The 13,303-nt window shown below is 42.8% G+C and overlaps 2 protein-coding genes across 2 annotated transcripts; one reads left to right on the top strand and one right to left on the bottom strand.

The window, feature by feature from the left end:
- The first annotated feature begins 183 nt into the window (after positions 1–183).
- LOC308326557 (uncharacterized protein) lies at positions 184–7,409 on the top strand. Its single transcript, XM_080779494.1, has 2 exons — positions 184–266; positions 6,025–7,409. The coding sequence occupies exons 1-2, from the start codon at positions 242–244 to the stop codon at positions 7,038–7,040; spliced, it is 1,041 nt and encodes a 346-aa protein (XP_080635620.1). The 5' UTR covers positions 184–241; the 3' UTR covers positions 7,041–7,409.
- Positions 7,410–8,746: 1,337 nt separating this feature from the next.
- On the bottom strand, positions 8,747–9,235 carry LOC308327718 (low molecular weight phosphotyrosine protein phosphatase-like; the record flags this gene model as incomplete). The annotated part of the gene is made up of 1 exon (XM_080781243.1): positions 8,747–9,235. The coding sequence occupies one exon, from the start codon at positions 9,233–9,235 to the stop codon at positions 8,747–8,749; it is 489 nt and encodes a 162-aa protein (XP_080637369.1).
- Between the last annotated feature and the right edge of the window lie 4,068 nt (positions 9,236–13,303).

Raw genomic sequence — 13,303 nt, 5'->3', positions numbered from 1 at the left:
CGCATTACATCAGCATCCAGACACACACCAGAGTTGTAGCCTTAATGGCTTCCTTCTGCCACCTGGTGGACGAGATGTGTCACCGTCACTGAGGAAAGTGACACAGACAGGCCCCTGCGTGGATCCTTCACTGCGCGTGCGTGTGTCACGCGAAACCCGGAAGTACAACACCAGTGCGTGTAGTTTAGTTTTAGTTGTTGTATTTCTTCATGGAAACAAAGAGCTGCGGAGAAACAACAATATGTCTCAGAAAGAGAAAGAGAGAGGTAAACATACTGTTTAATAAACTAGATAATAAATAAACGGTAAGGCAAACATCCTGTGTTTTTCTGAAACTAAGCTTGACGAGTCCACTAAGGACCCAGAGATAGAAATAGAAAACTATACTGTCATTAGGAACGACAGAAACAGGCATGGTGGTGGCGTGTGCATGTATATTCACAAAGACACTGAATATGTTACTCGTACTGAATTACAGCATGATGAAATTGAAACTGTGTGGGTTGAATTAATTTTCAAAAATGCTAAATCAGTACTAGTTGGCACCGTCTATAGACCGCCTGATCAGCACGGGTTCTATGATATTCTTGAGGGGTGCTTAGCTGGGGAGGAATCTGTAGAGAAAATCCTGATTGGCGACTGGAATACGGACATGCATCGTAAGGAAGTGCCTGTGTTTAAATCGTTTAGTCGGCTCTGTGATCTGCATGGTTTCAGCCAGCTAATTACCCAACCCACAAGAGTGTGTGATTCTACTCAAACTGTCATTGATCTCATTCTGACCTCGGACAAATCCAGAATCTCCAAGAAAGGGGTTATTGTATGTGGGCTCAGTGATCATTTTATGATTTTCTGTACCCGCAAAATACAGAAACTAAAATTTGACTGTCACAAAACAGTCATATCTAGGGACCTCAAAACCTACTCTAGTGAGGCCTTTAACCTAGAACTGGAGAGACTGGATTGGTCCGATGTGCTCAGGAGCTCACTAGTCGAAGAAGCATGGCTTGGCTTTAAAACCAAATTTACAACAGTACTAAACAACATGGCTCCTCAGAGAACCATCAGGGTCAAAACCCGCTCGGAGCCATGGATGAATTCGGACATACTGACTGCAATGAAAGCCAGAGACAACAAATGCTCTGAACTTCTTAAATGCAAGTCCAAGCTAGCTAAGCGCTTCGACAGTGATCTCCAAACCAAACTGTGCATCCTTAAAACCCAATGTAACAAGCTAAGAAACGGTGTAATTGCCATGACCAAATCAGCCAAAAGTAACTTTATCAATGATAAAGCCGAGGAAATCAAAAACAATCCTCGGGAGCTCTGGAAGCTACTAAACAACCAACTAGGCTGTGGTCAGAAACTTAAAACCAGGTTTACTAACATAAACATCAAATCAAATAACACCCTCATCACTGACAAGGTTGATGTAGCCAATCACTTGAACATCTTCTTTACAAACATTGCAACAATGCTGGTTAACAAACTGCCCTCCCACTCTGGGCGTTTTGGTGTAGAGCACATCAAAGGCTTCTACAAAAACCTAGGTGTTTGTAAAGATGATTTTAAAATGACAATGGTAACAACTGAGGAGGTACTTAAGAAACTGAGTGCCCTCCAACCCCACAAGGCCACTGGCCATGACAATATTCCCTCCAAATTTCTCAGAGACTCAGCCATTTCCATAGCTCCAGTCATCACCCACATAGTTAACCTCTCCATCAAACAAGGACAGGTCCCCAGAGATTTTAAACTGGCCAAAGTAACCCCCCTGTACAAAAAAGGGAGCAAATTAGAACCCGGCAACTACCGCCCTATTTCTATTCTAAGCTCCATCTCGAAAGTGATGGAAAAAATAGTCTATGAACAGGTTGAAAAGTATCTTGCCACTAATAAATTGTTGTACGAGTTCCAATCTGGTTTCAGAACATCCCACTCCACTGACACATGCCTTCTCTATTTGAGCGACCACATCAAACACGAGGTGGATGCTGGAAAATACTGCGGCATGGTCATGCTGGACCTCCAAAAGGCTTTTGACACCGTGAACCACTCCATACTGGTTAACAAGCTTAAAGCTATTGGTTTTGATAGCACATCAGTGAGCTGGATGCAATCCTACCTGGAGGGGAGAGAACAGATGGTGGAAGTGAACGGAACACTGTCCCCCCCCCTCCCAGTGAGCTGTGGCGTCCCACAAGGAAGCATACTAGGGCCTTTACTGTTCCTAATATATGTAAACGACATGACTTCAGCTTGTGACTGCAACTTGTTCCTGTTCGCAGACGACTCAGCACTGCTGGTCTCGGACAGGAACAAACTGCAGGTTGAAAAGACCCTCAGCTCTGAACTCGGTAGAATCTGCACCTGGCTCGCTGATAACAAACTATCCTTACACCTGGGAAAAACTGAATCCATTCTCTTCGGATCAAATAGTAATCTCAAAAAGGCAGATGGCTTCTTGGTTAGAGTTGGTGATGATATTATCACACGGAAGGATCAAATTACCTACCTAGGTTCCATCCTGGAGGCCAATCTTTCCGGTGATAAGATGGCCACCAACGTAATCAAAAAAGTCAATCAAAGAACAAGATTCCTCTACAGGATCTCCTCACTGGTCGACAAAAACACTTTGAAGACCTTAACAGGAGCCCTTGTACAAGGTTTCTTTGACTATGCATCCACCTCCTGGTACCACAGCACCTCAAAGGCCCTTAAAACAAGGCTCCAGACCTCCCAAAACAAACTGGTCAGGCTCCTACTTGGCCTCACCCCCCGAACCCACCTCACCCCTGCCCACTTTGACAGGCTGGGATGGCTTAGGGTCGACGACAGAGTACAGCATCTTGCAATGGGTCTGGTCCACAAGATTAGATACACCACCAAGATACCCATGTACCTGTCTAAATACTTCCTTAATGTAAACGAAGTCCACACCCACAACACCAGAGGGAGTGCAACAAACCATGTACAACCCAGATTCGGCACAAACAAGGGACTAAATTCTTTTCGCTCCTATGCGACCAAAATGTGGAACGCCCTACCAACAGTCATTAAGACATGTGAATCCCTTGGCTCCTTCAAAACTGCTCTCAAAGGGCACCTACGGATGGCTGCAATTCGAAACTGGCCTCTGTAAAAGCTGAATTTGTATCTGGATTGTACTATGTTTTTGTATGGACGTGGTGTTGGGTGCCTGCACATATGCACACATGGCATCAACGCATGGTGTTGTGTGCAGGCGCCCTACACTCTGTCTTTGTACTATGGATTGTACTATGTTTTTGTATGGACGTGGTGTTGGGTGCCTGCACATATGCACACATGGCATCAACGCATGGTGTTGTGTGCAGGCGCCCTACACTCTGTCTTTCGTTTTCTTTTCTTTTATCCCCCTGTTCCCCTCACTGTATATATACTTTTTTTCCCTTTTCGCTTCCTATATGATGAATTCCTGTTCTGTTCTTTAACTACATAGAAGTGTCTATTTGTTTGTCTCTAAATGTTTTGATGAATTGAACAATGTGGACCCTGTTGTAAACAAGTGTAAGGCTTAATTGGGTCGTCCACTCACAGTTAACAGTCTTTGTATTGAGTTTGTGCTTGAAATGTACTGTAATTCTGCAAACTGTTAATAAAGATTTCAATCAATCAATCAAAGATAAACAACAATAGCTTATGTCTCAGAAATAAGGTAAACATGATCAACAATAAACTTCTAGGAATTAGGACCCTGATGTAAACAATTATTATAGTGCTTTGTTGGTTTTATCCTCCTAGTAGTTTTTGTATTGAGCTCTTTGAACTGTAGCCATTCTGCATACTGTGGATAACATTGTCAATCAATTAATGACGTAAAATGATTAATACATTGGAGGTAAAATGATTAATAAAAGAGGTCAAATGTTTTAATTAATGAACGAGGTAAAACTTGTGTAAAACAGTCTCACAGGCGCCAGTCACACCTATCAGACAAGCGTCTTATCAATGTTTTATGGTTTCATCTGTCTTGTTGTTTGTCGCATCAATGTACCACAATGCTTTGCGGAATCTGGGCGGTGCGTGGGCGGTGCGAGGACATGCGGAAACAGATCCACGTGTTGCCTGTTGTTGTCCTTACGCTGTTAGCTGCGGGACCTACAGTCTATGTGCGGGACACAGTAGCTAGTAGCTTGTTGGTTGTGTCAACGTGTTGCGTCTCCACTTTATCAGTACCACTACCACAGTAGGTGCCAAGTCTGGCACTGATTCCGTGTGTATGTATATAGCCTCCAGGTACGCAGACTAAGCATGGCATCATTGTGGAAAATTAATATTTTCTGTTAGCAACGACTCCATTATTTTTAATAAAGCGCATCCATTTTACCACAACACACGACTTGCTGCATTTCAGGCTGTTAGCCATGACGCAGACGTCGATGCAGGCTATAGGCGAAATATAGGATAAGAGATGACATGCGTCTCCAAGTTGGAGCCTATAGTTGCGCCTGGGCGCACGGCTCTCTCCTATCTGCAGTCCGACCGTTCAGCGTTACTTCAGGAGAGGAGACGACAGATTGAAGAGTGCATGCCACTGCTTTGGCATTGCCAGTGGACAATTTTTTTTAATTTTCTGTTCGGCCACGACGGGCAGGGATTATATTTTCCTGTTGAATTGCTTACTGGAACAGACCAAACTACTTTACTTAACAATAAAATCATTTTCGTTACGAAAGTGCATAGGCTCTTTCCTCTTCCGTGTCTGTCTGCACTCTGCAGGAAAAAAACAACAGAGTGTGAAAAGACCGCCCAGTGCAGCGTAACAAACGGACCTTCTCTCCTATTGGTTGGCGGGTAAACCCAACCCTTTTTGTCTTGTCTGAAGTCCCGCCTTGTTCTTCAGCTTGTCGCCTACAAAATGTTTTCTGTCTTGTGTCTTGCCCCCCCCCCCCCCCATGAAACACGTTTGTCTGATGAAACCACGTGACTCCCATTAGAAATGCATTGGGAGCTGTCTTGTCTGATGCTTTTCATCAGACAACCATAAGACGCTTGTCTGATAGATGTGACTGCGGCCACAGATGGAGGTGGCAGCACTAATTATTAAGATGATATTATAAGCTAAGCCTGATTTCATTTGACATTCAGTCACACATGATCAGACTTACAAGTTACACATAATAAACACATTTAATAAAATCCTGAAACAAAACAACTAAAAAAATCACAAACAACGAGTTGGCTGATCTACAAGCTCACAACGCGGCGTGCTGCAACACGTTGTGAGCTTGTAGATCGGTGATTTTGGTCTCCACCAGGCCGACGGCATGGGGAGAGATAGCTCTGGTCCATAGCTCTAATACGTTGCATTTAGAGCTATGTTACTCTCAACTTCCGCCGCTCGCATGAATGCAGACCAGCCTCTCGTCTTTAGCGTAAATAAAAATAACGTTTTTGCTACTCACCAAAACAAAGGCGAGTTGTGTCATTAGAAAGCCTACTTTCCTTAGTGGACGCACTCTGAGCCGCCCCCCCCCACCACACGTATAAACTGTACTTTTTGGCCAAAAGGGGATTTTGTTTCCACCGGGAAAAAAAAATACTTTTAGTTACTCCGCTGCGCCCTCTACTGATATTGCCCAGAGAATTGCCTCATAGAGAATATTTTTCCTGATAAATTACCCAATTTTAATTTTAATTAACTGACATAATTTAAGGGGATGTCTTTTTTAGTGTTTTTATTTTTCTCTGTATTTTTAATGTCTTAAATGCATTTGTATTTGGTATTATGAATGTATTCTTTTCAAGATTGCTCCTGTTTTTATTGTGCAGTGTTATTTTTGATTGTGTTGTGTTCTATGTATTGTTTGTCATGGACCCCGGGATGAGTAGCTGCTACTTCTGGACCCCAGGAAGAGTAGCTTCTACTTCGGTGGCAGCCAATGGGGATCCATCTGATTAAAGAATGTGGCCCCTTGCGCCACCAGTTGCCCATGTATGGTCTATATTTAATGGTTTTCTCTCGTTGTATCTTTTGTCTAGACTTCCCGTGTCTCCCTGTGTGTGAAGAGGATTTCCCCCCTGAACAGCACCAGGAGAGGAGCTCCAGGCTGGTCCAGGACGAACCACAACCTCCACAGATTAAAGAAGAACAGGAGGAGCTGCTAGAAACACCAGAGGAGGCTGAAGGGTCAACGTGGACGAGTGAAGAAGAAGAAGAAGAAGATGAAAACAGGGAGGCGGAGCCTCTAGCCAGCACCTCCACCGAACACATCAGAACAGCAGCATATATAAAGTACTGGGTCGGCTCGCAGCAGTCGACGAGCGACGAGCGGCTCCTCTCTTCGACGTCGCGCCGCTCCGAATCCGACACCGAAGACAGCGATGCGCGCGAGGAGACCGGGGAAGATCCGTCGGCTTCAAACGCGCTGAACACACGGAACGCGGGCGGGAAAGACAAAAGCTTCGGCTGTGCCGAGTGTGGCAAAATGTTTAAACGACGGGGGCATCTGAAGAGGCACGCAATGACTCACACGGGGGAGAAGCCGTACACTTGTACGGTCTGTGGCAAAAGCTACGGTCAGATGGGTAACCTGAAGCAACACGCCAGGACGCACACGGGCGAAAAGCCCTTCACGTGCGGCGTCTGTGGCAAGGGCTGCGTTCACATGGGCGACCTGAACAAACACATGAGAACTCACACCGGGGAGAAACCCTTTACCTGTACGGTTTGTGGCAAAAGCTGGCGCCACATGGGCAATCTGAAAACACACATGAGGACGCACACGGGGGAAAGGCCTTTCACGTGTACGGTCTGTGGTAAAGGTTGTAGTCGCATGGATGACCTAAAACAGCATGCGAGGACTCACACGGGAGAAAAACCCTTCGTTTGTACAGTCTGTGGCAAAGGCTGTAGTCAAATGGCTCATCTAACGTCGCACATGAGGACCCATACCAGGGAAAAACCCTTTAGCTGTGCAGTGTGTGGCAAAGGCTTCGGCCACATGGGTAACCTGAAAGCACACATGAGGACTCATTCGGGCGGTGGGGAACTTTAGTTTGACAGTCTGTTGGCAAATGTTTTGGTTAAAATGCGCTCATGAAGACAATCAAGATTCAATAATTTATTTGCCATGTCGACAAGTTGATAGGAATTGGTCTTGGTTCATACTCAACATATACAGAGTAGACAACCATAGATACACAAACAAGAAGGACAAAACAATACAAAAACCAGCAGCAGAGTCAATTACATTCAGTTTTTTAACCCATTCTGACCTGAGATCAGATTAAAAAAATGTCTTCTACATCCTGCCATTTTCAGAAAAAGCTATGTTTCTATGTCGGTCGTTCTTTGATTTTTCAAAAATAGCAGACCTACAAGCTCGTAGATCTGCTATTTTTCAATAGCTAAAGCATGACATAATGCTATCACCAAAAGGGGTTCCCGCCCCAAAATGGGTTAAAGTGCTATTTGGGATTTGGTACAGGGGTAACTCGGACTGTAACACATTGTTTTTGAAGGGGCGCTAGCCCCTCCAATATTCAGCTACAGTGTAGATCAGGACTGTAGGGGGCGCTAGCCCCTCCAATATTCAGACTGTAACACATTGTTTTTGAAGGGGCGCTAGCCCCTCCAATATTCAGCTATAGTGTAGATCAGGGGCGCCCACACTTTTTTGACTTGAGAGCTACTTTTAAAATGCTAAACGAGATCTACCCACCAAATGTTTTCTCATTGCTGAAGAAATTGTTGAAAAAAGTATACCTTTGGAATATAGTGGCACTGAGGTTACATACAGTGAAAATGTAGTTGTTTTTTTCTGGTATAACTTTGTAATGCTACTGACGTTTGTGTGCAACATTTGAGCTGACAGGCCATTTTTATGTCAATCAATCAAGTTAATTCAAGTGAGATTATATATATTTAGGGGCATGCCATGTGATCTATACCTGCACAGCCTTTGCGATCTACTGGTAGATCACGATCTACCTTTTGGGCACCCCTGGTGTAGATTATTGTCCTAACACAAAGAAGAATTTACGTCACATGTGGACAGGGTGGGCAAATTGCTATTTTGTCCTAACATTACGTCATGATGACGTACGATGATAAGAGTGCCCCTTAAACTTGCAACAAAGTATTTACGCGTTGTGGTATTGGTACTTTTACTATTTTACAAATGTACGTACTTCTTAATTAAACCACCATCATCATTTAGTGATTAAAATATATTATAATCTCTCTGTGACTAGATGTATAACGGACAGACTCAAAACTGGTGTCCAGGCGCCATCTGCTGTCCGTCAGCAGGCACTGCATGGGTGTAACTTGGTTGTGTCCACAGCTAGCCACACAATGCAATACATTTTACATTCAATGAATTATGAGAAAACATGCAAAGCAAGTGTCCAAAAATAATACTAAAGCCAGTTGAAATCCTCCAGTGTGCCTCCTCCTCCCATTTGTCATATATGATGATACAGGAAAGAAAGAAAGAAAAAGAAAAAAGAAAGAAAGAAAGAAAGAAAAATAAAGAAAGATATAAAGAAATAAAGAAGGAAAGAAAGAGAAAGAAAGGTCACAGGTGATCCACATCGATCAGATATCCATCCATCTTCAAACGCTTATCCGTAGTCGGGTCGCTCCACCAGAGAGCTCCAGACGTCCCTCTCCAGAGCAACATTCGTGACTTCCTCCTGGGGGATCTAAAGACGTTCCACCTCGGAGAACCCATTTTGGCCTCCCCGTATCCATCTAAGCTCACATGTTCCTCTCCAGAAAGGTCCGGCAGCTCCTCACGCACTGCTTGTAGACGGTCTGGAAGTCCTCGTGGTTCCCGCCGTACGGGTCCTGGATGATGTTCCCGGGCTTCACCGGGTCGTAGGAGCCCAGCAGCTCCACCTTGGCGCGGCACTCCTTCACGGCCTTGGCCTTCTTCTTCACGTAGCTCAGGTTGCTCTTGTCCATGCAGAGCACGTGGTCGAAGCGCGCCAGGTCCTCCTTGCTCACCTGCCGCGCCACGTGCTTCACGGGCACCCCGTGGGCGCCGAGGCAGGCCAGCGCGCGCGGGTCGGGCTTGTTGCCGTTCCGCGTGGCCGAGGTGGCGGCGCTGTCGATGCACCAGTCGCCGGCCACGCCCGCCTCCGTCGCCATCTTGCGGAAGACGGCCTCGGCGATGGGCGAGCGGCAGATGTTGCCGAGGCACACGAACAGCACCGACTTGTTGGCGGTGCCGCCGCTGGCTTCCATTTGACGCTCCGCTCGCGGTGGCTTCTGGTTTAGTGTAAAGTTCCTTCACAAAGTCCCAAGATTCTTCCAATGTCCTCTAAATAATGTCCAAAGCCACCAATTTTCCTTCTAAAAAGGTCCAAATACAACTTTATTCCAAAAGGTTTTTTCTCCAAAAGCCTAAGTTTCTTCCAGTATTCTTCCAAAGTCAAATGTGTTCTAATAATGTCCAATCTCACCAAAATTCTTCCTTCTGAAATATCCAAATACAACTTTATTCCAGCGTCGAACTTTCTTCCAAAATGTTCAAGATTCTTCTAATAACGTCCCAACCCACCAAAACGCGAGTCTCTTCAGGCTAAAAGGTCTGATTCAAACGTTCTTCCAGTTTCCAGTGCACACGTTGTGGTCCCTGATGTCTTATAGAGATGACAGAATGACGTCATCGGATCGGTACTGGCGGGAGAATGATGTCATCACAGCATAATTGGCGGGATAATGACGTGATGGTACAGTAGCCGGGGAGGCGGAGCCACAGGGCCAAAAGCTCAAGGAATAGACTTTAACCTTTAAAGGCGCAGTGAAATGGAAATGGTGAACAACTTGAAAATGGTGTTTCCACATGAAACACCGGTCTGAAGTTTCTGAACCAATCAGAGTGTCGCATCCCTTCAGGCGATGGGACGGTAGCTAGGGACGGTGGCTAATGCTATGCGCAACAGCGTGGTGTTGTTTGTTTATAAATCAGACGGTCGCCCAGCACAACCAGTTTACTGTTATGTGGCTTATTTCTACCCTATAATGTTTTCAGAAACATATTTTAGCGTGATGATTAAGTTGAAACCGAGTAATACACTGTCTGAATGTTATCTTGAATGGAAATAAAAACGGAGTAATCTGTAATCAGAAGCAGCTGTGTTGCATGGATGCGCAGACATGGGGAATTAAACATGTGAGCTTCATTTTTATTGGCTTTTATCGATGTGTACCTCTACACGTCATCACGCAGCACGTTTTCGTTTTAATAAATAAATAATACAATCGTTTTTATGGACCTTTGATATAAAAACACACAGAAATGAGAATTTTCCCATTTTTTTGGCATCCATTGTTAGGTATGCCCATATGATGACCACGGATATGGTCTAAAAGTGTGAAAAACTTATTTTTCATTTCACTGCGCCTTTAACCTTTAACCTGTGATGTCATGTGTTTTTATAATAGACTTTAACCTGTGATGTCATGTGTTTTTATAATAGACTTTAACCTGTGATGTCATGTGTTTTTATAATAGACTTTAACCTGTGATGTCATGTGTTTTTATAATAGACTTTAACCTGTGATGTCATGTGTTTTTATAATAGACTTTAACCTGTGATGTCATGTGTTTTTATAATAGACTTTAACCTGTGATGTCATGTGTTTTTTCTATTCATTTGGTCATTCAAGATTTACCGCCATTGACGTCAGATCTAGGTCAATTAAAGCCTATTATTTAATACCTATACACTCAACGCCATTGCCGTTTTTCGATCGCTCAAGCCATAATGCTACATACATTAGTAACGGGTAGCTAGGGTGGACCAGCGGTCCTTGAGGGGGTTAATATCTGTGACTTATATAGCGCTTTTCACACTCAAAGACCCTTCCACAGTAGTAGCTTGATTCATATTTTCTATTTTTTTTTTGCGTATTTTCCTACAGAATGCCTAATTTGCATATTTAAATGTACAATTTCATAAAATGTGTAATGCAATAAATCATTGTCATCGTAAGGGAACTTTCAAGGTGAGAGCTATTAAAAAGGTTTCAAAATAGTACACAATGAATATGGATAAGGATAAGGGCTGAAGCAAGATATAGCTGCCTGACTGCTGCGAACATGACGCTGTCCAATGGTGACATCTAGTGTTGTTTCACAGAAGTTTCACAGAAGTGCATTTAAATTAGAGAAAAGTCTGATAGGATACTATACTGACGAATGAATGAATGAATGAATCAATCAATCAATCAATTCATATATCAATAATAATAATAATAATAAAGTGTATGTACAGCATCCTTCATGACACGCTCATGCAGCTCAAAGTGCTTTACAAAACAAACAAAGATAGTATACGTAAAGTCCAAGTACAAAAAACAGTGCTATAATAAACATCAAACCAATAATCAATACAAGCAAAAGCTGCGTTACAAATGGCAGTGAAGCAGGCAGAACAGTGAGTATTGCAGAACAAATGAAATCCTAAACCTTATAAAGATAATTAATCTACAAAGTTAATCGACAGCCAGTCCTTTTTAATCGTACACCATCTCAGTTTAGTTTAGTTTATTGATTATCTTCCAGTTTCAACTTCAAGTACCAATTATGCAACAATTAAGGCTACAAGGAAACTGTCACACAAGGTGATCAAAGGGAAAAGGCTGAAGCTAAAAGCTTATAAATGCAGATCCCATTTACAACCAAACATGATTCATGACAACTCAACCTAACCCTAACTCAATGCCAATTATCAGATTCACAACACATACATTAAACACGGAAAAATAATCAATTCTACACCCGAAATCACACCCTGTGTCACCTAGAGATCCACGATCCATACAAGTTATATTTCACTACATAATCATTAAGTAGAGATTAGGTATACTTAATTATTATTATAATTATACTATCTTTAAAAAATAAAATAAAAAATCAGTTTTTCTGACAAATATGAAATAGCCTACAAAACAAATATCATTCATCGGACAAAAAACATTAATTGCACAACACAAATCTAAATTATTTTTCCCCCTTTTTATCAATCACATCCGGTGGATGAGGTCAATCCCAACGTTGCCATTTCAGCTTATTACAAGTGAATTTGGGCTTATTTTTCATCAAACGTTTGTTTCTAAAGTGAGTTGTTTATTTATTTGGTCTTGTTTCTAAAGTGTAGTTGTTTATTTGGGCTTGTTTCTAAAGTGTAGTTGTTTATTTGGTCTTGTTTCTAAAGTGTAGTTGTTTATTTGGGCTTGTTTCTAAAGTGTAGTTGTTTATTTGGTCTTGTTTCTAAAGTGTAGTTGTTTATTTGGTCTTGTTTCTAAAGTGTAGTTGTTTGTCTTGTTTCTAAAGTGTAGCTGTTAATTTTGGCTTGTTTCTAACGTAGTTGTTTATTTGGGCTTGTTGCTAAAGTGTAGTTTAAAGTGTAGGGAAACCTGAATCCATTCTCTTTCATTCAAATAGTATGACTTCTTGATTAGAGTGGGTGACAATATCCTATCACACGGAAATTACCTAGGTTCCATCCTGGAGGCAAATCTTTCCGGTGATAAAATGGCCACCAAAATAATCAAAAAAGTCAACCAAAGAACAAGATTCCTTTACAGGATCTCCTCACTGGTCAACAAAAAGACCCTAACAGGAGCCCTCGTACAAGGTTTCTTTGACTATGCATGCACCTCTTGGTACCTCAAAGGCCCTTAAAACTAGGCTCCAGGACTTCCCAAAACAAACTGGTCAGGCTACTTGGCCTCACCCCCCGAACCCACCTCACCCCTGCCCACTTTGACTGGCTGGAATGGCTTAGGTTCGACGACAGAGTACAGAAGATTCACTACAACAAAATCAAATAGGGACAAGTCCTGGAAAGGAAGTAGGCAGACATGCATTGGACCCAGGCAACAAGCCCAGCGTCACAGCGTGTACAACATATTGATTGATTGATTGAAATCTTTATTAACAGTTTGCAGAATTACAGTACATTTCAAGCACAAACTCAATACAAAGACTGTTAACTGTGAGTGGACGACCCAATTAAGCCTTACACTTGTTTACAACAGGGTCCACATTGTTCAATTCATCAAAACATTTAGAGACAAACAAATAGACACTTCTATGTAGTTAAAGAACAGAACAGGAATTCATCATATAGGAAGCGAAAAGGGAAAAAAAGTATATATACAGTGAGGGGAACAGGGGGATAAAAGAAAAGAAAACGAAAGACAGAGTGTAGGGCGCCTGCACACAACACCATGCGTTGATGCCATGTGTGCATATGTGCAGGCACCCAACACCACGTCCATACAAAAACATAGTACAATCCA

Source organism: Protomyctophum bolini, assembly GCF_963924005.1.
Source record: "Protomyctophum bolini genome assembly, chromosome: 13".
In the NCBI taxonomy this organism is placed as follows: Eukaryota; Metazoa; Chordata; class Actinopteri; order Myctophiformes; family Myctophidae; genus Protomyctophum; species Protomyctophum bolini.
The sequence above is the reverse complement of the archived record's forward strand: the minus strand, read 5'-3'. Positions and strand labels throughout refer to the sequence as shown.

Excerpts from the sequence above, each read along its gene's own strand:
- LOC308326557 (XM_080779494.1), top strand. The coding sequence starts at position 242 with ATGTCTCAGAAAGAGAAAGAGAGAG. Across the intron at positions 267-6,024 it reads TCAGAAAGAGAAAGAGAGAG|ACTTCCCGTGTCTCCCTGTG; the intron begins GTAAACATACTG and ends TCTTTTGTCTAG.